The 22,288-nt window shown below is 50.8% G+C and overlaps 1 protein-coding gene across 2 annotated transcripts in view; it reads left to right on the top strand.

Annotated features, from left to right (window-relative positions):
• Positions 1 to 22,288, top strand: part of camsap1b (calmodulin regulated spectrin-associated protein 1b) — a 34,349-nt gene that overhangs the window by 2,769 nt on the left and 9,292 nt on the right. Inside the window, exons 3-14 of one of the 2 annotated variants that reach the window (XM_079751753.1) lie at positions 2,399 to 2,661; positions 8,286 to 8,447; positions 9,507 to 9,587; positions 13,199 to 13,340; positions 14,134 to 14,273; positions 14,366 to 14,462; positions 15,617 to 15,773; positions 16,455 to 16,540; positions 16,712 to 16,796; positions 18,501 to 20,448; positions 20,491 to 20,670; positions 21,382 to 21,518. In XM_079751753.1, the coding sequence (XP_079607879.1) occupies positions 2,399 to 2,661; positions 8,286 to 8,447; positions 9,507 to 9,587; positions 13,199 to 13,340; positions 14,134 to 14,273; positions 14,366 to 14,462; positions 15,617 to 15,773; positions 16,455 to 16,540; positions 16,712 to 16,796; positions 18,501 to 20,448; positions 20,491 to 20,670; positions 21,382 to 21,518 (3,478 nt within the window). Of the gene's footprint in view, positions 1 to 2,398; positions 2,662 to 8,285; positions 8,448 to 9,506; positions 9,588 to 13,198; positions 13,341 to 14,133; positions 14,274 to 14,365; positions 14,463 to 15,616; positions 15,774 to 16,454; positions 16,541 to 16,711; positions 16,797 to 18,500; positions 20,671 to 21,381; positions 21,519 to 22,288 lie in introns of both variants that reach the window. The other variant, XM_079751752.1, reaches the window with a different exon arrangement.

Below are 22,288 nucleotides of genomic sequence, written 5' to 3'. Positions count from 1 at the left end.
TTCCCGTGTTGCCCACAACGCTGCATGTCCTGATCAGCCCTGAATCAGTGCATATCCATTAACTAGGTAACCGAATGACTGCTAGGATTTGCATTAAACCTTTAAACTGCCCGGTGATTTGGACTGATGTTAAACGCTTTTGCTTCCAAATGCAAAACAGGGTTAGGGCAATTGTTACTGCTCTGCATGGTGATGGTGAGGTGTAGGGCCACAACGCTGCCATCTGTATCCTTCTTCAAATGATTCATCTAATCTTCATTCATGCGGTAGCTCCCTTGTTTATAGTTTACTGGAAGCAAATTATCACTCCCTGGAATGAATGGAAATCCATGGTCTATTCTGCTTTGAAATCCTTCTACTTCGGTTTCTGTTTTTCAGTGAAATTTGACCTACAAATTAGTTATTATTGTCCCAGCTTCCCTGATGCGTCGTGCTGCCCATCAGAGATCTAGCTAATGAGCCATTCATGTTATTTCCTAAATGAAGCTCCCAAACTTCTTGGGAAACCCACAACTTTAGCATATTTAGCAGTTCAGCATACTAGGAAGCATGGTAGTGTGTTTGTGTGTATCAGCATGCTTGTCTGTAATGAAGCCACGCATGCTGCCCCAGCATCTCGTGAGGGGGGAGTGTACCGTGGAGAGTCCCTCCCTGGCTAGACACTTTTGTTTTCTCCCCCTGTAATCAGTCCTCCCACAGTATGTGTTCTTCTGCTTCAGCAAGCAGCGCTCCACGGGAGTCTCCCTGAAGCTGTTCTTTATTGTAATGCACACTGGAGGAGTCCCCTACTAGCCTAATGCCGTTACACAACGCTAAGCTCATTAGCATGTGCACAATGATAGTGTCTGCGTACGTGCGTGTGTAGCACTCATTATGGGCTTTCTATTTGTTCTGTAGTAACCTGAACTAACTAGAAGTTTATACCTGCCAGGACAGAATCTAAATGTATTATTATTATATTATATATGTTCTACTAGTTTTTGGGATGAGTGAGTTGTGTCAGAATAACACACTATTAATCAAACCATTTCCATGGGTTGTTTGTGTTTCAAGATGTTTTCTGGAGCATGATTGGGCGCGGGCCGGCTTGCCCCGCGCTAATGGGAGAGTGCTTGCGGATGAGTGGTGCTCCTGTTATCTTATTGGTCAGAAGTGACATCACTCTCCATGCTCCTCTGGTTTCTGCTGACATCCCACCAGATTGACATTTAAGGCGATTTCCATGTTGATGAACACAAAAGCCCATTGTCCGAACCAAATCATGACAGGCGCTATGGCAGTCATCTGCATTCTTTAAGTGTGAAGTGGTCTCTCACTCCGTCTACATACTATTGTAGCTTCGTCCTACAACCCTTGAATGACGACTCCATTATGTTATGCTCGGAGGAGCATTACATAGTGTTGTCACTTGAGCTGATGGCTTCGGCGTCTCCTAAAATTCATTCATGTCTGGCTCTGATAAGAAGTACGATTTTTACAACTTGAGTAGGTGTTTACAACTTGATGTCCCACCCATAGTTGAAACTCCATTAGCATTCAATGTGAGCGTGTTTGTATGTGCATCACACATCAAACCGATTTTTGTTTTTGGTTTGCCTCGCTGAAAGACTTCACATGTGAAGTTGTGGAAACCCCTTTCATAGGCCAGGGTGTGCCCGTTGCTTCACGGCTCCAGTAGTGTTTGTATACATGGAGGGGGCCCTCTGTACGGTCCACCCAGAAGCTGCTCTCTTTGGGGTGGGAAGGCCTGGCTCTGTTAGCATGTACCACCAGCCTATTCTGTGTTTGATCTCAAAAGGGTTTATAGGTTAAAAACAAAGTTCAATATTTGAATATGAATCTCTGTTTGAGTCATGAACCTATTCCTTTATACTTACGTTAGGCTAATCTTCTTTGCATATTCATCATGGTGCGCTCTGGCCTTGCTATTTCTGTTCATGCATCTATGATGGGTCACTCTTGGAATGACACATGACAACATGAAGTCTTCTCTCAGGAGGTAGAGCCGGTTGACTTGTAACCGGAAGGTTACAAGTAGATCCCTGGCTCCTCCTAGCTAACAAGCTGTTTGTCGCCTTTGCATGTTTGGCTCCGCTGTCTGTGTGTGAATTTGTTTATGAGTCCTTATGAGTTGCTTTGGTTAATAGCATCTGCTAAATTGCCGTAAAAGGTAAGTGTTAAATACAACTTTTGCTACAAAGATAGGCTGACCAAGGCACTCTTCTTAAAGTTAAAAAAGCTTTAATAAATCGGCTGATTCATAATGGAATTCTTAAAAAGTTGCCGACATGTTTCGGCCATTGTAGGCCTTCATCAGGGCAATAACCTTTACTACGTTCAACTTGTGTGTTTCTCTTGCTGTAAGTGAGACATTCTGCGTTCTCCCCCCCCCCCCCAGACCACATCCCAGAGGACCTGCGGGACCCCTTCTACACGGACCAGTACGACCAGGAGCACATCAAGCCCCCGGTGCTGCGCCTGCTGCTCTCCTGCGAGCTGTACTGCCGCGTGTGCTCGCTGATCCTGAAGACGGAGCAGGCGTCGGGGCTGCAGTCCCACCTCTGCGTCCTACAGGCCCTGTCCCGCAAGGGCCTGTACGTGGTGGAGAGCGACGACACGCCCGTCACCGACGGAGACCTCGCCTCCATGCCCATCAAAATGGTGAGGAGAAGACTCGGCTCCAGACCCGCCTGTTCAGAGTTCACCTATACTCTGCATAGCCTCCCCCCTTACCCCCCGCTGGCCCCTCTTACGCACTTATTTTATGTTGTGCGTCCAGGCACTTTATGTAGGCACGTATGTATGTTGTACGTCCTTGCACTTGAAAATAGTACTAAGCATTGCGAAGCATCTTATCATAGCTATCTTTGTTGTATACGGGGAATGGGTTAACCTAGCCATTGTTAGTGCTTGGCACTTGGTTCTATTAAAGGTCCCATGGCATGCCACCAGGTGGGGTGTGATAAGCCGCTACAAGCCCTTTTGGAAATCTGCCCCTTATGACATCACAGGTGGGCGTGTCCACCTCGACGTGTGACGGCTAGATGAGCAACGTTTGCCACAGTCCACTGGGTAGGCTGGTAGACTGATCTATCCAGCACACATCTAGGTGGACACGCCCACCTGTGATGTCATAAGGGGCAGATATCCAAAACGGCTTGTAGCGGCTAATCACACCACACCTGGTGGCATGTCATGGGACCTTTAACATCCTTACTGTCTTGAACGTACAGTACCGCAATATATTGTTTCTCTTTCTTCTGACAAATGGACTTATTGTCTCTACCACGTTCAGCTTGAGTATGGGAATAGCACTTAATTTGTTTTGCTGCACAGTGAGCTGTACGCATCTTAAGAGATAATGACTTGTAAAGTTGTTTTTGTTTTGTAGAACAGTTGAAGTGCTTCCATCAAATTTGTCTCAAATCCAGTTTAAATAACCATTGCTTCTAAGTTACTGCTATGTTGTAGCCGATATGCCAGTCCATCAAGCTGTGGTTCCTACGGTTTGCATCTCTCTGTGGTGGTTGGTGTTCTCTCAATGTCTTCCCCACCAGGCCTGATACAGGACAGAGATTGTCAGGCGGTATGCAAACCATGGTCAGCCTCTCTTGTGAGAGCGCGCTTCTGTTTAACATTGCTTGTCAAACGCACAGAGGGAAAGTCACAAATATTAGCACCCAGCACATGAGCAAAGTACTTCCCTCTCTCTCCTGCTTATCCTAACTTCTGATCTGTGATACTTTGCACAGTCCATGGTGACAAGGGCCTTTTGTGTTCTTATCAGACCATCGTGGCCTTAATACATTTTTATACAGTTGGATATCGGTCAACTATTGGATAAAGTCTCCTTTCTAACTCTGGACTTTGGCGAGAACTGTTGAGAGTAGATAGGTGTGTGAGTGTGGGTTCCAGTGTATTCCTGCTGGTTTTAATGCAACGGTCCAACGTGGTTTACTTACACATCTATTCAAAGCAGGTGGTGGAATTTGACTGCCGGCTCACGCTGCCCTTGTGAGAACTCTTCATGCCTGGTTGGACAAGGCTGTGAATAGCTCTGGCGGATGTTTTCCTGCGTCTGCTATGGCGATGCTGTTGTCAGGCTACTTTTAAACGATTTGGCTTGGGTGACTAACTTCTCGGTTGCCTCACACAGAGGGCTTTTGACCAGCAGTTTCACAGGGAGATTGAGAACTGCAATGGCATTGTGGTTCATGTTTTTCTCCGGTTTTTTTTTCTCTACTTTTTAAGGTTGTGGTATATTTATATAGTCTAGGCCTTGTTTACATATCGACTAATCACCATAAAGGGATAAAGGTAGGGCTCACTTGGGGAGAATTTTTTTAAATGAGGAATTCGATTCGTCTTTTAATTGAGGATATAAAGTCAACAAACCAAATTCAATGTGTGCTTAAGGTCATTCAGCCTTTTATTGTGATAAACACGGTGGTATACCGTTCTATCAGAAAAAATCGCCCAACTCTACTTCTGACTCTTCATTTGACTTTTGTCTGCTGCCAGCTGTTTCCCATTGAGCTGAGGAGAGTGGATGTGGTTCTGAATTGACCCTGAGCCTATTTCAGACCGAGTGCAGCGTTTTGGTTATTATGAACGGACCGAGCCTTGGCTTAACGCAGGGCTGGTGGTTGGATGAACACGGACCCCTCTGGAAGCCTGCGACCTAACGCAGGCACCCCCTGTGGAGGCCATCGCCAACATGTTCACCTGAGACGTCATGTATGTGGAAAATAATAAATTAGCGAGCCTGTCTCATGTACAGAGGTTCGGGTTTGTACTGCTACACTAAGTAATGGATGAGGGGCTTCCCTGCCGTTTATATTGTGTTGCTATGCAGCCAGGAGGAGAAGCCTGCTCCATCTCCTTCCTTCTCATCCTCCCCCCGCATCATCATACGCTCCTTTCATCTGACACCAGTCTTCCCCTGGCTCTCAGTCAGCTCCTGAGCCGGCTCACTACTTTACCCTGAGCCATCTTCCTATTGGCTCCTGAGCTGTCTCCCTGTCAGCTCCTGAGCCGTCTCCATATCGACTCCTGAGCTGTCTCCCCATCGCCTCCTGAGCTGTTTATCTCTCGACTCCTGAGCTGTCCTTTCAGCTCCTGAGCTGTCTCCCTCTCGACTCCTGAGCTGTCTCCCTGTCGGCTCCTGAGCTCCTGAGCCCTAACCCTAACCCTAACCCTAACCCTAACCCTAACCCTAACCTCCCTGTCGACTCCTGAGCTGTCTCCCTGTCGACTCCTGAGCTGTCTCCCTGTCGACTCCTGAGCTGTCTCCCTGTCGGCTCCTGAGCTGTCTCCCTGTCGACACCTGAGCAGTCTCCATATCGACTCCTGAGCTGTCTCCCTGTCAGCTCCTGAGCTGTCTCCCTGTCAGCTCCTGAGCTGTCTCCCTGTCAGCTCCTGAGCTGTCTCCCTGTCGACTCCTGAGCTGTCTCCCTGTCAGCTCCTGAGCTGTCTCCCTGTCAGCTCCTGAGCTGTCTCCCTGTCAGCTCCTGAGCTGTCTCCCTGTCAGCTCCTGAGCTGTGTCCCTGTCAACTCCTTAGCTGTCTCCCTGTCAACTCCTGAGCTGTCTCCCTGTCGGCTCCTGAGCTGTCTCCCTGTCAGCTCCTGAGCTGTCTCCCTGTCGGCTCCTGAGCTGTCTCCCTGTCGGCTCCTGAGCTGTCTCCCTGTCGGCTCCTGAGCTGTCTCCCTGTCAGCTCCTGAGCTGTCTCCCTGTCAGCTCCTGAGCTGTCTCCCTGTCGACTCCTGAGCTGTCTCCCTGTCGGCTCCTGAGCTGTCTCCCTGTCGGCTCCTGAGCTGTCTCCCTGTCGGCTCCTGAGCTGTCTCCCTGTCGACTCCTGAGCTGTCTCCCTGTCGGCTCCTGAGCTGTCTCCCTGTCGGCTCCTGAGCTGTCTCCCTGTCGGCTCCTGAGCTGTCTCCCTGTCGGCTCCTGAGCTGTCTCCCTGTCGGCTCCTGAGCTGTCTCCCTGTCGGCTCCTGAGCTGTCTCCCTCTCGACTCCTGAGCTGTCTCCCTGTCGGCTCCTGAGCTGTCTCCCTACTTACTCATGCACTGTTCAGCAGTGCTGCCACTGGCAGCAGAGAAAGATTAACATTTTGACAGGGATGTCTGTCCATGTCCAGACATGGCAATAAGGGATACATTTTACCATCGGGCAGGTAAAAAAGCGGAAAAAACAGTTGCTCGACCAGTAGACTTCTTTCCACTCAGGTGTAAGTTGATTGAACCCCGGTTGGTACCATGGGGCAGCTCTTGTTTGATGCCCTCTGGGCCGTAGGCCTTTGTGTGGTCCCAGGTCTGTCTCAGTCAGAGGTGCTGGTTCCAACGCCCGCTCCGCCCCACACAACACAGAGCAGTGCGATGAAAGAAAGTGCAGAGAGCCCTGTGGCCTCCCGGCAGCAATACGATATGATGTGTTACAGTTTCACTGAGCAGGACGCGCACAACACACACACACACACACACACACACACACACACACACACACACACACACACACACACACACACACACACACACACACACACACACACACACACACACACACACACACACACACACACACACACACACACACTCTGATTGAGCACCCTCGGCTCCTCAGCCATTCCAGGGCTCTGAGCTCTGAGTGCAATGTTGTGTTACCATGGAAACGGGTTGGCAGACCCCTCTCCCGGGTCACATGTCTGCAGGGCTGCGTGAGTCTGGTGGAATAATCCCACAGCATGTTCCTGTATGTGTGTGTGCAGCAGCCACACACACACACACACACACACACACACACACACACACACACACACACACACACACACACACACACACACACACACACACACACACACACAATGCCAGCAGGGAACGATGACCCCCCCCGGTTGGTTCTTAAACACCGCAAGCAGCCAGGGTGTGTATGCATGTTATACACACACTAGACCTGTGGAGATATTGACTCGGCTAGTCGTTAACAGACAGTAAGCATCAGAGGTGTATACGTGTGTATGCACACGCTGTACCTGTGGTCATATTGAGTCTGCAAGGCATTAACACACTAGGCATTGGACGTGTGTATGTGTGTATGCACATGCTGGACCTGTGGACGTATTGTACCACTACTGTCTTGACCTTTGGAACTGTTGCAAGCCGATCCAGCACTTTGTCCCCCTTGTAATCCTCTCTCAGTGTATGTCTCTAGTGGGGGTATTCAGACACGAAGCTCAGACGGAGTATGTGAGTGGTACTCAGTGTGTGTGTAAGTGGTACTGCTGTATGGTGTGAAGAGATGATTGTGTTTCCTCAACTCAAGATCATCTTAATCGACAAAGATCTGAATCGTATCTGTGGTCGGAAATCAATGCGTTACCAGATCATGATTCATGCCCCTTCTTATTATGAAATTATCTATTTCGCCGATATGATCAAGTTATTCTGTTTCCTTATTAATCTGTTTATTGAAATACTTGAGTATTGAACTTGTGAATTGGGTTGTTGATGAAGAATCTGTAGATGTTTGTGTACAGAAGTCTTTCCTGCCCTTTTCAGTGGAAAAGCCTTCCCAGTCATAACCTCAGTTCATTGTGTTGCAGAGGGAGCATTGAATTGCTCTAAGTAGCAGCCTAATCTCTGTGTTTTTCCTCAATTAGATTACTCTAAATGGTGGAGAGGCTGGCACTGCGCTCCTAATTACTCAAACACAAACACAAGGGATTTGAAGCTACAATGTACTTTTTACCCTGTTTGAGAAGTCCAAGCTGAGGCCTTTTATTTAAATTATATTTTAGTCTGTCTTGCTCCATCAAAACTAAAACAAAGAACAGGGTTCCCTGCATTCACAGGAACACAACCGCAAAGGGATTGTGTACCTAGTACACACCAGGCTACTAGCAAACACGCCTTCAAACAATAAACGACAGTGGGTTGGCCTTCATTTGACTCCTGCAGGCATTAAAGACTTTCTGGTTTGCGTCGGGTGAGGTCAGGGGAGGACAGGTTCCCTGTAGTGATCGGGATGTTGTGGAGCAGGCCTGAACCAGTTTGAGATGTACCTGTGGTTCTGGGTGTGATACCTTATTAAAAAGGTCCAGCATGTAGCAACTGGGCCCAGTTGGTTACTACTAGTATATTGTTTTAGAAATGTACCTGTATGGAAGATGGTGTTGTGAATGTAAAAGCGGCATAGCAGTGGGGAGAAACTGTATTTGAAGCGTTGTATCAAAGTTTTGAGCCTAAAGATTGACCCTCCTTTTCCGTCTCTATCTCTCTCCCCTCCCAGAGTTCCCACATGCCGATGATCGACGCCCTGATGATGGCCTACACGGTGGAGATGATCAGCATCGAGAAGGTGGTGGCCTCCGTCAAGCGCTTCTCCACCTTCAGTGCCTCCAAGGAGCTGCCCTTCGACCTGGAGGACGCCATGTTGTTCTGGATCAACAAGGTCGGAGCACGCCACTCTTGGAGGGATCAGCTCTCACTAAGGAGCGATCAGCCACTGTCTAGGGGAGGGAACCCCAACTGACTAGGGACAGAACAGCTTTCTCTAGGGACTTTCTCGATCCCCAGCATTCACAGCAAGGGGACTCTGAGCCAGTGTCTGGCCTCTGGTCACATGTCATGTAGACGGCCGACCCAGTGAAAGAACTGGGTCACTGGGGGGAGTTTGATAGTCTGTCCAGTCCAGCTTTTAGGGTCTGTGGGCGACTGATACCCAGATTGGCCAATGACGAGCTGATATAGGTTAGATTATTAGACGCACGCATGCCACGCCAACATAGCGCATCAATAACACGTCCTGTTACGGCTGTCTGTTAGCGGGATGTAGGTCGTCTATGTTGTGCCGTCGTTTATGTTTATTTAATAAGGATTTCTGACACACTTTGCTGTCCTCGATGCTGTATATTTGTCTGTGGACTCGCGTTCCTCCAGCCTCTACTGTAACGGTTGTGGTGGCAACCCAGGAGGAAGAGGCTGAGAAACAGGACGAGATGCTCCAATGTATTTCACCTGTAGTTTGTTCATTCAGATGCGGTGCCTAGTGACAGAGCTGAGTGCAGAATAAAAGATGAATTAGCTGTCCAAACATCCTGTAAGTAGGAAACAAGATATTGGTGTGGCCGGGACCAAGCAGAGTTGATGCTTATGTCCTGCATTTTACAAACTTTACAAGCGATCTTACTCAAGGAACAACCAGCCAGCCAGTGTGTTTGTGGAACTCGACCTGAGGATTGCGTCCGGATTGAATGTGAACTTCTTCTCAATTACAATTAGGGCATTTAGCAGACGCTTTTATCCAAAGCGACTTACATCGGTTAATACACACATTGACACACCGACGGCAGAGTCAACCATGCTCGTCAGGAGCAGTTAGGGTTAAGTGTCTCGCTCAGGGACACATCAACACTCAGCTAGGAGGAGCTGGGGATCGAACTAGCAACCTTTCGGTTACGAGACAACTACTCTACCTCCTGAGCTAAGCCGACCCGTTCTCCCTCTTCAGGTGAACATGAAGATGAGGGAGTTTGCAGAAAGGGAACACAAAGTCAAGCAGCACCCGCTGGAGTCCCCCGGCCATCAGAAGGTAAAGCCAGGACTGCCCCCCCCCCCCCCCCCTCTCCCTCCCTCCCTCCCTCCCTCCCTCCCTCCCTCCCACACCAACACAGGGAGCCAGAGCCGAAATGATTGCTGGAGGACATTTGAGCCAGTCGATGTGTGCTTTATTTGTCTGCCTTTCTGACCTCTGTGCAAACAACAGATGATGGTTGACATGACGGCCAGCAGATCTGTTCGCTGCCTTCCCCAATGGAGCTCTGCGGACCTGCTGTCTTTTCTAGCTCCTTTCTCTAACCTCTAACCTGGATTGGATCCAAATCTGTCTGCTGCCTATAACCTTTGACCTATTGACCTCTCTTCCCTTATCCCCTCCCCCCTGCCCTTATCCCCTCCCCCCTTCCCTTCTCCCCCTTCTCTCCCCCCCTCGATCTGGATAGTCTCCTTCCAAATGGTATTGGAAACTAGTCCCTGTAAGTTGGATCATGGTCCCGTGCCCTCGCTTCCCTCCTCCTTCACCCCTCCTATCTCACCCCTCGCACGCATTGCTCTGTGTGGATGTGCACACTCCCGTGGCACACTCCATCTCACCCTCTGGGGATGTGCACAATCCATCTCACCCTCTGGGGATGTGCACACTCCATCTCACCCTCTGTGGGGATGTGCACACTCCATCTCAACCTCTGTGGGGATGTGCACACTCAATCTCACCTTCTGTGTGGATGTGCACACTCCTTCTCACCCTCTGTGGGGATGTGCACACTCCATCTCACCCTCTGTGGATGTGCACAATCCATCTCACCCTCTGGGGATGTGCACACTCCATCTCACCCTCTGTGGATGTGCACAATCCATCTCACCCTCTGGGGATGTGCACACTCCATCTCACCCTCTGGGGATGTGCACACTCCATCTCATCCTCTGGGGATGTGCACACTCCATCTCACACTCTGGGGATGTGCACACTCCATCTCACACTCTGTGGGGATGTGCACACTCCATCTCACACTCTGTGGGGATGTGCACACTCCATCCCAACCTCTGGGGATGTGCACACTCCATCTCACCATCTGTGGGGATGTGCACACTCCATCTCACCCTCTGTGGGGATGTGCACACTCCATCTCACCCTCTGTGGGGATGTGCACACTCCATCACACCCTCTGTGGATGTGCACACTTCATCTCAGCCTCACTGGGGATGTGCACACTCCATCTCACCCTCTGTGGATGTGCACACTCCATCTCAGCCTCACTGGGGATGTGCACACTCTCATGGTTCACTCCAGCTCACCCCCTGTCTTTATGTGCACACTCCCATGCCTCCCCCTGCTCATCCTCTGTGGATGTGCTCACTCCAGCTCACCCGCTGTGTTTATGTGCGCACTCCTGTGGCTCACTCCAGCTCACCCTGCCGTTGGAGACCCTGCGTCCTGACACCGGGACAACTGACCGTTGTATTGTTGTTTTTATATTATTTTCTGTCACTCTGATATAAGTTCAACTTGTGTTTTTGTATACTCAGTGAAACCTTTGATTTGGGATCACAATGTGGTCCTCATCTCAAGCCTAACCATCCTACAGTGTGTGTCGGTGTCTTGTGTGTGTGTGTGTGAGGGACTTGTGTCCAGCCATCGAGATGAAGGCTCATCCCTTTATCACTGTTTTTCCTTTGTTGTCGGCTTTTCTCATCTCGTTACAATCTCGTTCTCCCTGGTCAACTGTGTGTCCCCATGCTCGGTCTCTCATCTCCCTTTCCCCTCGGTCAATCTCACAACCTCACGTCCATGCTCTTCGTCCGCTCTGTCCTATCACAACCTCACGTCCACTGTATCGTCTGCTGTGTTTGTGAATGTCAGTCCGACTTTATGCTGGCAAACTGCATGTTGGAGGCTGAGGAACACTTGGACGTGGTATGCTGTTCCTTCACAGAGAACTGTTTTGTGTAGCTTGGTGTAACGATTTAAGTTTTGTTTTTATTTTAATGCGAAACCCATTTAAAACATTGTTTAGCCAGAATAGGAGTTCATTCTCTGACTCCTTGAACAAGTATGTAGAGTTCACAAGGTACCCTTTTTCAGCATGTTTCAATGCACTCCACTGGTCCTTAGACAACAGAAGTACGTGCAATTTCTGAAAAGAGAATTCAATATTTACACACTTCTGAAAATTGGATCATTACATCTGAAAATAGAAAGTTGGGATGTAGAAGGTTTCATTTGAGACTTTCTTTTACTAAATTCAAGTGTTTTGTTGTTTTCAAGAAAAGATGTGCCTTGATGTTTTAAACTGCCTCAAAGCTGGCTGAATAACTACCTTCTACATTTAAACGTCCCAAACTGGCAGTTTCCCAGTGACCACATAATGTTAAACAATGTTTTACTAGGGCTGCATTATAAGAAGTCATTCCTTTTTAAAGTTCACTAGCTAGAATGTAACGTGTAGCAGTAGTTGATGTCCGTTGTACCTTAGCTTCTGTTATGAATGATTGAGTTTGGAGCGAAAGGAAACCACCACACTAGATATACTATACTTCCACACAGTTTTTAGTGAATGTTTCTGACGGCGTTCTGTGGGTGTCCTCTAGGAGGCCTATGGGTTTGACAGCAGCAATCCCTGTTTGACCAGATCAAAACAACCTCCACACGCACCTTTTAACCTCCGGTGTGTTTCAGGCCCATAATCCATCATCGGCCATTCTTAATCGTGCATCCCAGATAAGGGTCTTGATGCTCAACATCCTTTCGTGTTTTAAGCTGTCCCTTCTTCTTTTACGCCTGGCAGTGCAAAAAAGGTGTAAACACAAGTGACCGAGAGGTATGCATTGGCTATACATCAACAAATAAAGGCATGTATTGTTTTATAATTAATCATCTAGGACATTAAAAAGGCCTGTCCCTTACAGCCATGTAGATGTTTGATTAATTCTTCAATCCGTAATGACATAACTATTGCACTCTCAGGCATGTGAAGCCTCTACAGTGCATGCATCAGGCGGTGCATCTGGACCAGTGTCCTTCTCAGTCGACCGGCCTCACACACACGTTTCCCAGAAGTGGTTCAGTGAAAGCTGTGTGTGAGTGGGTTCCTCTACCAGCCAGCTTCCCCCGGTGGCCTGATTTGACCGGCTGACCTGCCGGTCGTTCTCGCGCCCGGGGGGGGGGGGGGGTGTCTGACTGGTCATTAAATGCTTGTCATGTCATCGCTCTCTGCTTTAGCATCTCACCCCTTCCACGAGCTGTCGAGTGCTCCACGCTTCTCCCCTCGATGTCTGGCCAATGTGGGGACAATAAACCGTTCCTTCAGTTAGAACCACCTTGTGGAATTTAGACGGCTGGTCGGCATTAACCTATAAACATCCAGCAAAGTGCGAGTGGGACTATTGTAATGGAATCGGAATTGCTCCACTTTGGAACGACCACCTGGGGAGAATCCTGGTCTAAAACACGACAACATGTTGTAGGAAGTGCCTCAGTATCTGCGTGGAAGATCTGAGATCTGTCAGTGGGACCTGCCGCTCATTGCTTCTAGGTTATTGTCACGCGCCGCTCTTCATAGTCTATGGGTCAGCGGTGGTGGCCTTGAGTCGATCAAACTATCCCACTGACTCTCACCGCCTCGCCCCCCGCCCCCTGGTGGCTAGGTGCGGTACCGCCGGGAGCATGGAGGGGGCCGCCTGCTGCCCTTCTTCCCCGTCATGGAGGACCTGATGAAGGACGTGTGCGACGGCGCGGCGCTGCTCTCGGTGGTCCACTACTACTGCCCCGACGTCATGAAGCTAGAGGGTACCACTCACTACTCACTCGCTACTCAATCACACACACAGCCCGGTACAGTCTGTTGAACCCAGACCTGTTCACGGGTGAGTTTTGGACTAGAAGCTCTCGGTTTAATTTGATTTCCAAGCGGCGTTCTCATCGGGTGCGCAGAGAAAAGCCTCGATTGTAAGAACAGACATCAAGAGCCACGAAAAGTGTTACACAACAGGCATATTGGTTGTTTATGCCTCAACGGTTCTCTAAAGGCATTGTATAAAGCCTGCCACATATAAAGTATACCGTTGTGATGGGCCCAACCCGGATTCTTGAAGTCTGTCTGGATGTGTGGGGGCTTGATGAAAACTTGAGCTCAGATTCGTCTGGTTCCCAGGCTAAGGAGCGTTATGCTGGGCTTATCAACAGGTACTGAGGATTACGGCCCAACAATGAACAGCCTAGTGGTCACGGTGCCTCTTTAAGCTAAATCTTTTCCCGCTGCCTTAATTGGACGTGTTGCACTCCAGATTAACAGAACTTGTGGATACAAAGGACATACGAATCAAACAGTCCCTTTCAAACGAGTCATGGGACTTTTATTGTGCAAGTCCCTTGTGTGCCAGGCTTTATTGTGACGCGAGTCCATTTTTAAACATGAGAGCGTTTCCGGTACAGTGTTGAATTTGATAGCCCCGTGAGAGGCTATTCTGGTGGGCCGTACGCGGCACGCCGTCCCGAGCTACAGGGACATTTATAGACTCCAGGTCACTGGGTTTTAGTTTTGGTTTTTCCGCGTTGACTCCTGCCTCTGCCCCTCATCCAGACATCTGCCTGAAGGAGGTGACCTCCATGGCCGACAGCCTCTACAACCTCCAGCTGCTCAAAGAGTTTTCCAGCGAGTATCTGAACAAGAGCTTCTACCTGTCCACAGAGGACATGCTGTACTCGCCGCTGGTGCTGAAGGTACACGATGGGTTGATGACCAGACGTTCTCCAACATCCCGTTCTGTTCGGTCCTCTGTGGATATTCTAACACGTCCCCTCTCTCTCTCCAGCACAACGTGATGGTGTTCATCGCGGAGCTCTTCTGGTGGTTTGAGACGGTCAAACCCGAGTTTGTCCAACCCAAGCACCTGCAGGAGTTCAAGGATGGTGGGCAGCAGCTTCCCACTCCTGACTCATCTCCTCTCTCCCCTGACCCCTCTTTCTCCCCCGACTCCTGACTCCTCTCTCCCCTGACTCCTCTCTACCCTGACTTATTTTCCTTTCCTCTGACTCCACTCCTCTCCTTACTCCTCCTCCTCTCCTCTCCTTACTGCACCTCTCCTCCTCTCCTCTCCTTACTGCACCTCTCCTCCTCTCCTCTCCTGACTCCTCTCCTGACTCCTTTCCTCTCCTCCCCTCTAACTCCTCTCCTCTCCTCCTCTCTAACTCCACTCTTCTCCTTACTCCTCCTCTCCTTACTCCTCTCCTCTCCATACTCCTCCTCTGCTCTCCTTACTCCTCTCCTCCCCTCTAACTCCTCTTCTCTCCTGACTCCTCCCCTCTCCCTCTCCTCTAACTTCTCTCCTCCAACTCCTCTCCTTACTCCTCTCCTCTCCTGACTCCTCTCCTTTTCTGACACCTCTCCTCCGCTCTGACTCCTCTCCTTACTCCTCTCCTCTCCTGACTCCTCTCCTCCCCTCTAACTCCTCTCCTCTCCTCTAACTCCTCTCCTGACTCCTCCCCTCTAACTCCTCTCCTGACTCCTCTCCTCCCCTCTAACTCCTCTCCTCTCCTCTAACTCCTCTCCTGACTCCTCCCCTCTAACTCCTCTCCTGACTCCTCTCCTCCCCTCTAACTCCTCTCCTCTCCTCTAACTCCTCTCCTCTAACTCCTCTCCTGACTCCTCCCCTCTAACTCCTCTCCCCTCCTGACTCCTCCCCTCTCTCTCCCCCCTGACTCCTCTCCTCTAACTCCTCTCCTTTCTCTCCCCCCTGACTCCTCTCCTCTCCTCTAACTCCTCCCCTCTCTCTCCCCCCTGACTCCTCTCCTCCCCTCTAACTCCTCCCCTCTCTCTCCCCCTGACTCCTCTCCTCCCCTCTAACTCCTCCCCCCTCCTGACTCCTCCCCTCTCTCCCCCCTGACTCCTCTCCTCCCCTCTAACTCCTCTCCTGACTCCTCCCCTCTAACTCCTCTCCCCTCCTGACTCCTCCCCTCTCTCTCCCCCCTGACTCCTCTCCTCTAACTCCTCCCCTCTAACTCCTCCTGACTCCTCCCCTCTAACTCCTCCCCCCTCCTGACTCCTCCCCTCTCTTTCCCTCCAGCTCAAGCCCTGGCTCAGCCCAAGTGCTCTCGTCCCACCGTCCCAATCTCCAACGCCACCAAGCGCAGCTTCCTGGCCAGCCCCGGCATGGCCGAGTCCCAGAGCAACCCCGAGGCCTGCAGCCGCTACTTCCTGCACCCCGAGGAGGCTGACCCCATGTGAGTCAGCGCTCCTGCTCACATTATGTGTGTCCTTTACTATCAGCCTCGTGCGGTTTACGTTGGTTTGGTCTCTCTTGTTTTATGTATCTGTTGTGCATCTGTTATGTTTGTCTTGTGTCTTGTGTCTTTATCATGCAATTAATTGTTGAGTTTCTTTAATTGATATACTGTTCATATAGTTAATAATAATAATAATAATAATAATAATAATAATAAGGATGAGGATAAGACCATTAGGGTTTGATTCTAAAGTGAAATCTAACAGTTACGTTGATCAGTAATGCGGTGAATTTGTTTTTTTTTTAATATCCTGTATAGTAGGAGGATTTATTCTATCTTCTGTGTATACAGCGTGTGTTATCCTAATGATATCGCCACTTCTAACTTAAATGTGTTAACCCTGCAGCAATAACAATGTGTCTTGGTATAAGACAAACCTCAACTGTATTGGAATTTTAGAATATCCCAAACACAAATACTACTCAGTGCAAAATCTATAAAATGTAAATGTAATCGAAAATGTAGATTGAATGAGTTCCTATTCTCCCCAAACCAATGATCGTAAATCTCTACTAAACTAATTGGATTGGTTCAGTGAGTCTGCCAAAGCTGGACTAGCTTTAGCAGTGCAGCCCGAGCCGTTCAGTCACTGACCGCGCTGCCTTGTGTTGGTTTCAGGAAGGGCAGTGCATCGTTCAGCCCCTCCCACCCATTGCTCCCTCTCAGACAGAGGCAGCAGAAGACACAGGCCGATGAAGGGGGAGGTAAGCTGTCTTCGTCATACAGTGCTTTAACTACGTCTTCGGCTCATAGAAATGTACTGCGTAATACCGTAAAAGACCTGTGTTAACGTTGTCCTCTGTTGGCAAGAGAGAGCTCGAAACGTAGAGGTGCTGTTGTGTGATACGAGTGATCTGTATGTGTTTGGTGGTCAGGTCTGAGGAACCGGTCCAACTCTCTGACGCAGATGGAGGGACCGCCCCGAGGCTCCGTCATCGCCTGGCCGGACAAGAGACAGAGGTACACTCAGACGTTAACACACTGAAGCCCCTACAGCGTTTGTGTCTACACGATCTACACTGTCATTATATGCTAGTGGTTGGGTGGAGTAGTGTATCGTGTTTACCTAATCATCTAAGAATGTACCATGCATCAATGTAATCCATTTAAGATCGTACTTATAAACACATAATGTCAACTTCTCGTCCATGTTGTCTGTAATGTTAATGCTAACTAGGGCTGACCTCTCATAGTCGACTAGACCACTAACTAGTCGCAGGGCTCTTGGCCTACTAAGGATTTTGCTAGCTGAGGTGTCGTTTCATGATATGCTTTCATTTTAATCATAGTCTCCCCATGTTTCATATTTATCATAGTCTCTCCATGTTTCATATTTATCAGTCCCCATGTTTCATTTTTATCGTATTCTCTCCATTTTCATATTTATCAGATTCTCGCCATGTTTCAAATTTATCCTAGTCTCCCCTTGTTTCATATTCATAATAGACTCTCCAGTTACATTTTTTATCAGTCTCCCCATGTTTCATTGTCACTGAACCTATAATGGGTTTGTTCGCCAACGTTAAGCGGCTGGCCCTAGTAGGTGGCGTTCCCACGCGTTTGTCGATTTCTACAACAATGCAGACTGCCAGGAAACTAAAAGTGAAATGTATACCAGCTGAGCTGCCGTGGTGGTGTATTAAGATGCTCACACCTCTCAATAACGGCTTACGTCGTGTGAATCTCTTGTTTGAGAGATATTGGTTATTCACACTCCGAATTACAGCGTTGTGAAGCAGGGAACTAAAGATGTGATCATTGGTATGAGTCTGTGTATAGTGGTGTAGACCTGCCAAGGAGACATCTCTATACAGCCATTGGTTGGTCTATGTTTCTACACAAAAGGCGAATTACAAAGAACCCTACCCCGAAAACTAAAATCCAACGGCTCCTGTTTCACAGTGTCCCCAATAGATGAAACTTTAAAACCAAATTTTAGAACCCTTTTGGCTCTACAATAGTAAGAAGCAGGCTGAAAACCTCTAGTTGCGGTATAACACACAGACTAGCGATTTCATAGGGGAACTAACTTTAGATTCTTGTTAATTGGTGGAAACTATCAAAGTCCTTTCTTCCATATCAAAAAAGCTCCTACAAAACGACTACACCTTCACTGTGTATTCGATTATCTTTTCTGGTATTCCATGCCTCGCTCATGACAACTAGAATTAACTATTGAAGGAAAATATATCAATCGTTAAGATTGAACACCACTTGTGACTCAGGACATTTCGCGAGGATGAAAAAAATAATTAGGACAATAGTCGACAAATAGTCAGGATGGATTGCTTTCAGTGTTCCCGATAATCTCAGTCGGGAACATCCCTGCTGCTGACATCCCAACCCATTAGATTCAGTGTTTCCCCCAGAAACGGTCTTAATCAAGGTGGTCAAGGAGCTATCCCATTCAAAAAGCTTTATGGCACGACCACTGTTACTAATGCATTATTTATCTTTAGGTTCTCTTTCCCTAAGAGAGTTTTCTACTTTGTTAATGCATAATAATAAAAAAATATTTATGATAATTTTTTATTATTATTTTTTTTTTATATACATTGGTAGTCAAGGCGGGGCCCTATTGTTGTTAAGCCTTAACCATACAGTGCCGGGGGAAACACTGAGATTAGCATTAACTGAACCATCTGCTCTCTTTCTCCCCGGTAGGCCGATGTCCAGCCTCAACCCCTCCCTGATGGACGGCGAGGTGGACCTGGCGTCGGGCGACAGCGTGAGCCTGGCGCGCTCCATCAGCAAGGACAGCCTGGCCTCCAACATCCTCAACGTCACGCCCAAGCACCAGGCCGCCGGGCTCCACCCCCATCCGGGGCTCCTCCCCCAGCACCCCCGCCGGGTCAACGGCCACGGCCTTCTGGGCAACGTCCACATGGACGACGAGGACGAGGACGGCCTGCTGGCGGCGGCGGCCGCCCCCGGGCCGGCGGCCCCTGCGGAGTCCGACCCCGCGGCGGACGGCTTCTTCCTGGAGCCCCTGATGCCCGCGGTGCTGCGGCCCGCCAAGGAGAAGTCGGTGTGCCTGAACAAGGAGGACGAGTGCGGGGAGGGGCCGCGGCCGTCCGGGAGGGGCTCCCTGCGCCGGGGCGACGCCCCCTCCTCGGCCGTGAGGAGAAAAACCCCCTCGCTCCTCAACCGCACCTTCGCCTCAGGTGAGGAGGACCCGCCGCCGGAGGCCCCCCAGGGCTGCGCCGCGCCGGACCCCCGGACCAGAGGGGAGCGCTCCTCGGGCTTCTTCCTGCACGCGGACTGCGCGGGGGACGAGGCGGAGCCGGAGCGGGACCCCCCCGCGGACGAGGACGAGGACGAGGACTTGGATGAGGCCCTGACCACCAAGGACCCCCACTGGCAGAGGAAGGCCTTCTCCGACGAGGAGGAGGAGTCGGCCAAGCTGCGGGAGGACATGAAGGTGAAGGAGCACGTGGACAAGGAGGACAAGGAGGCGGGCGGCGGCGGCAGTGGCCGCTCCAGCCCCTGCCTCAGCACCCACTCGCAGGCCAGCAGCGTGGCCAGCAGCGTGGCCAGCTGCAGCGTGCGCATGACCTCCTTCGCCGAGCGCCGCGCCCACCACCAGCGCTTCGGCAGCAACCACGACCTGCGCTCCAGCGCCTCCAGCTCCCAGCGGACCACGCCCGACGGCTCCGAGTGCAGCGGGCCCCTGGCCTCCTCCTGGAGGCTGAAGAGGGACCAGAGCCCCTCGTCCCCCCTGGGGGCTCGCGGCGGGGAGGGCGGCGGCGGCGGCGGCGGCGCCAACATGCTGGCGTCGGAGCTGGTGCAGCTCCACATGCAGCTGGAGGAGAAGCGGCGGGCCATCGAGCACCAGAAGAAGAAGATGGAGGTGCTGTCGGCGCGGCAGCGCCAGAAGCTGGGCAAGGCGGCGTTCCTGCACATCGTCAAGAAGGGCGGCGGCAGGAGCGACACGCTGCCCAACCCGCTCAAGACGGACTTCTCCAAGGACGACGTGAACGGGGAGAAGGACATCGCGTCCAAGGACGACTTCTGCGTGGAGGCCCTGAGGGTGGAGAAGGAGGTGGAGCCGCCCCCCCCGCCGGTCGCCCTGGAGACGGAGAAGAAGGGCGGCAACGGGGGCTTCCACCCGGAGGAGGAGCTGGACCTGAACGAGTGCAACCGCTCCATCGAGCTGCTGAACGACGCCATCGGCAGCATCCAGCAGCAGATGATGCAGCTGTCCTTCCAGCAGGAGATGCTCATGAAGCAGAACGTGACGTCGCCCCCCGCGGCCGACCCCAAGATCCGCGCCGCCGTGCACTACGTGGAGGCCACGGGCGCCGCGCCCGCCACGAGGAAGCCCCCCAAGCTGTCCTCCGCCCGCGGCCCCAGGACCAAGCCGTCGGAGCTGAAGATCGCCAAGGAGACGGGCCGCCCGGCCTCCAGGACCCTCGGCCAGAGCGCGGCGGAGAGCCCGTCCGCCGCGAGGCTCACCCCCGGGGGGCGGTCCCCCAGGGACCCCCCCGACGCCCCGGAGCCCTCCCACCGGCCGGGCGCCGGCCACCAGCGGAGCGCCTCCTTCCGGCTCAACGACGAGGACAACATGCGCCAGCCCACCCGGCTGGACCCAGCGGTGCTGGCCGCCTCGGAGGTGTCCTCCTCCGACGGGGGCCCAGGGGGGCCCCCGTCGGAGGACGACAACTCCGAGGGCCGGAGGAGGGAGAGGGCGGAGGAGCTCCAGCGCAGCCGGGCCCCGCTGATCGAGGTGGACCTGTCGGGGCTCGGGGGCCCCGAGGAGGAGGGCGGGGCGCCCGACGTCTCGGTGGACGGCCTGGACGGGGAGCAGAAGGCCGTCCTGGGCTTCTTCTTCAAGGTGGGGTTTGACTCCCGTACGGTGGGGGGGGGGTTCTGGGGAAGGGTGGAGCTTCTAACAATGGCTGGTCGTCAGCAGCCAATTTAATTATAATACATTTTATTTATATCTCTTTTGGTATGCGTCATTGAATTTCTAGACACTTTTTTAATCTGGTTTAATTTGAAATGCTGTATATGCTAGACCAAAATAAGTAATTAAGTAAAAACAAATACAGCTCAAGGCTCTGTAGTTTATGTTGTGATTAGGATATGGTTAGGTACACTATAAGAATTGTAAGACAGGAGGTCAAAACCCCCCGGTTTCCACAACTTTGTGAATACATGGTGTTAACAGGCGGAGCAGATGATTAGTAGTTATGAATATAAACTTAATAGTAATAATAATAATTGATCGGTTTTTTTACAGCGCTTTTCCAAATACTCAAAGACACCTTACAAAATTGAATACATACAGACAGTGCAGACACACTCAAACAAAAAGGAAAATAAACAACAGCACAACAATAGACAACACATTAAGATAGAGAGAGAGTGCGGAAGATGGCGGAGGACGATTAGTCAGATGTTGTAGGTGGTCCTGAAGAGGTAGGTTTTAAGTTGACTTTTGAATGAAAGGAGTGTATCGGAGTTTCGGATGGCCAGAAACTCCGACACAGAACCTCGGTAAGGGGAGCGACGATGACGTGGGAATGTTGTTACGGTGTTCCAGGACGAGCAGAAGGCGGAGGACGAGCTGGCCAAGAAGCGTGCCGCCTTCCTGCTGAAGCAGCAGAAGAAGGCTGAGGAGGCGCGCCTCCGGAAGTACCAGCTGGAGGCGGAGTCTGAGCTGAAGAGGGAGGAAGCAAGGTGAGACCGCGCCTAGAGTCTAGACCAGGGCTGCCCAATTTGGGGCCCGCGGGCCAAACTTGGCCCGCGACCGATTTTATTCGGCCCGCGCCTTACCCACTGTATATATTATTGTTTTCCGCCATCAGCGCTCGGAATCTGCGCTCGCTCTCATTGAATGTTATTTATTGGTGCACTTCCATTCCTGACCCTAGAATAACATTGTGATACATTGATGGTAGGGTGGCACTGTTGAGCTCCTATCCTGTTCAGCCGCCTCCCACATATTTGACTAAATATACTGAAAAATTTAAATTTTGGCCCACGAGCCTCCCCACGATTACATTTTGGCCCTCCACTGGGAAGAATTTGGGCCCCCCTGGTCTAGACCCACAGTCTACACCCACAGTCTAATCCCACACCCACACAGGGCACGCCCGCAGACTGATAACATACGCCAACATTAACAATATCATGATGTACTCATGGGTCGGCTTAGCTCAGGAGGTAGATGTCTTGTAACCGAAACGTTGCTAGTTCGATCCCCAGCTCCTCCTAGCTGAGTGTTGATGTGTCCCTGAGCGAGACACTTAACCCTAACTGCTCCTGACGAGCTGGCTGTCGCCTTGCATGGTCGACTCTGCTGTCGGTGTGTCAATGTGTGTATTAACCAAAGTAATTCGCTTTGGATAAAAGTGTCTGCCAAATGCCCTAATTGTACTCCTAAAGGGCTCATGTCATGCCAACAGGTGTGGGGGTGATTAGCTGGTACAAGCTGGTACACGCCCACT

This window comes from Pollachius pollachius (assembly GCF_949987615.1).
Source record: "Pollachius pollachius genome assembly, chromosome: 1".
Classification (NCBI taxonomy): Eukaryota; Metazoa; Chordata; class Actinopteri; order Gadiformes; family Gadidae; genus Pollachius; species Pollachius pollachius.
Note: the sequence above shows the minus strand (reverse complement) of the source record. Positions and strands in the feature narration are given on the sequence as shown.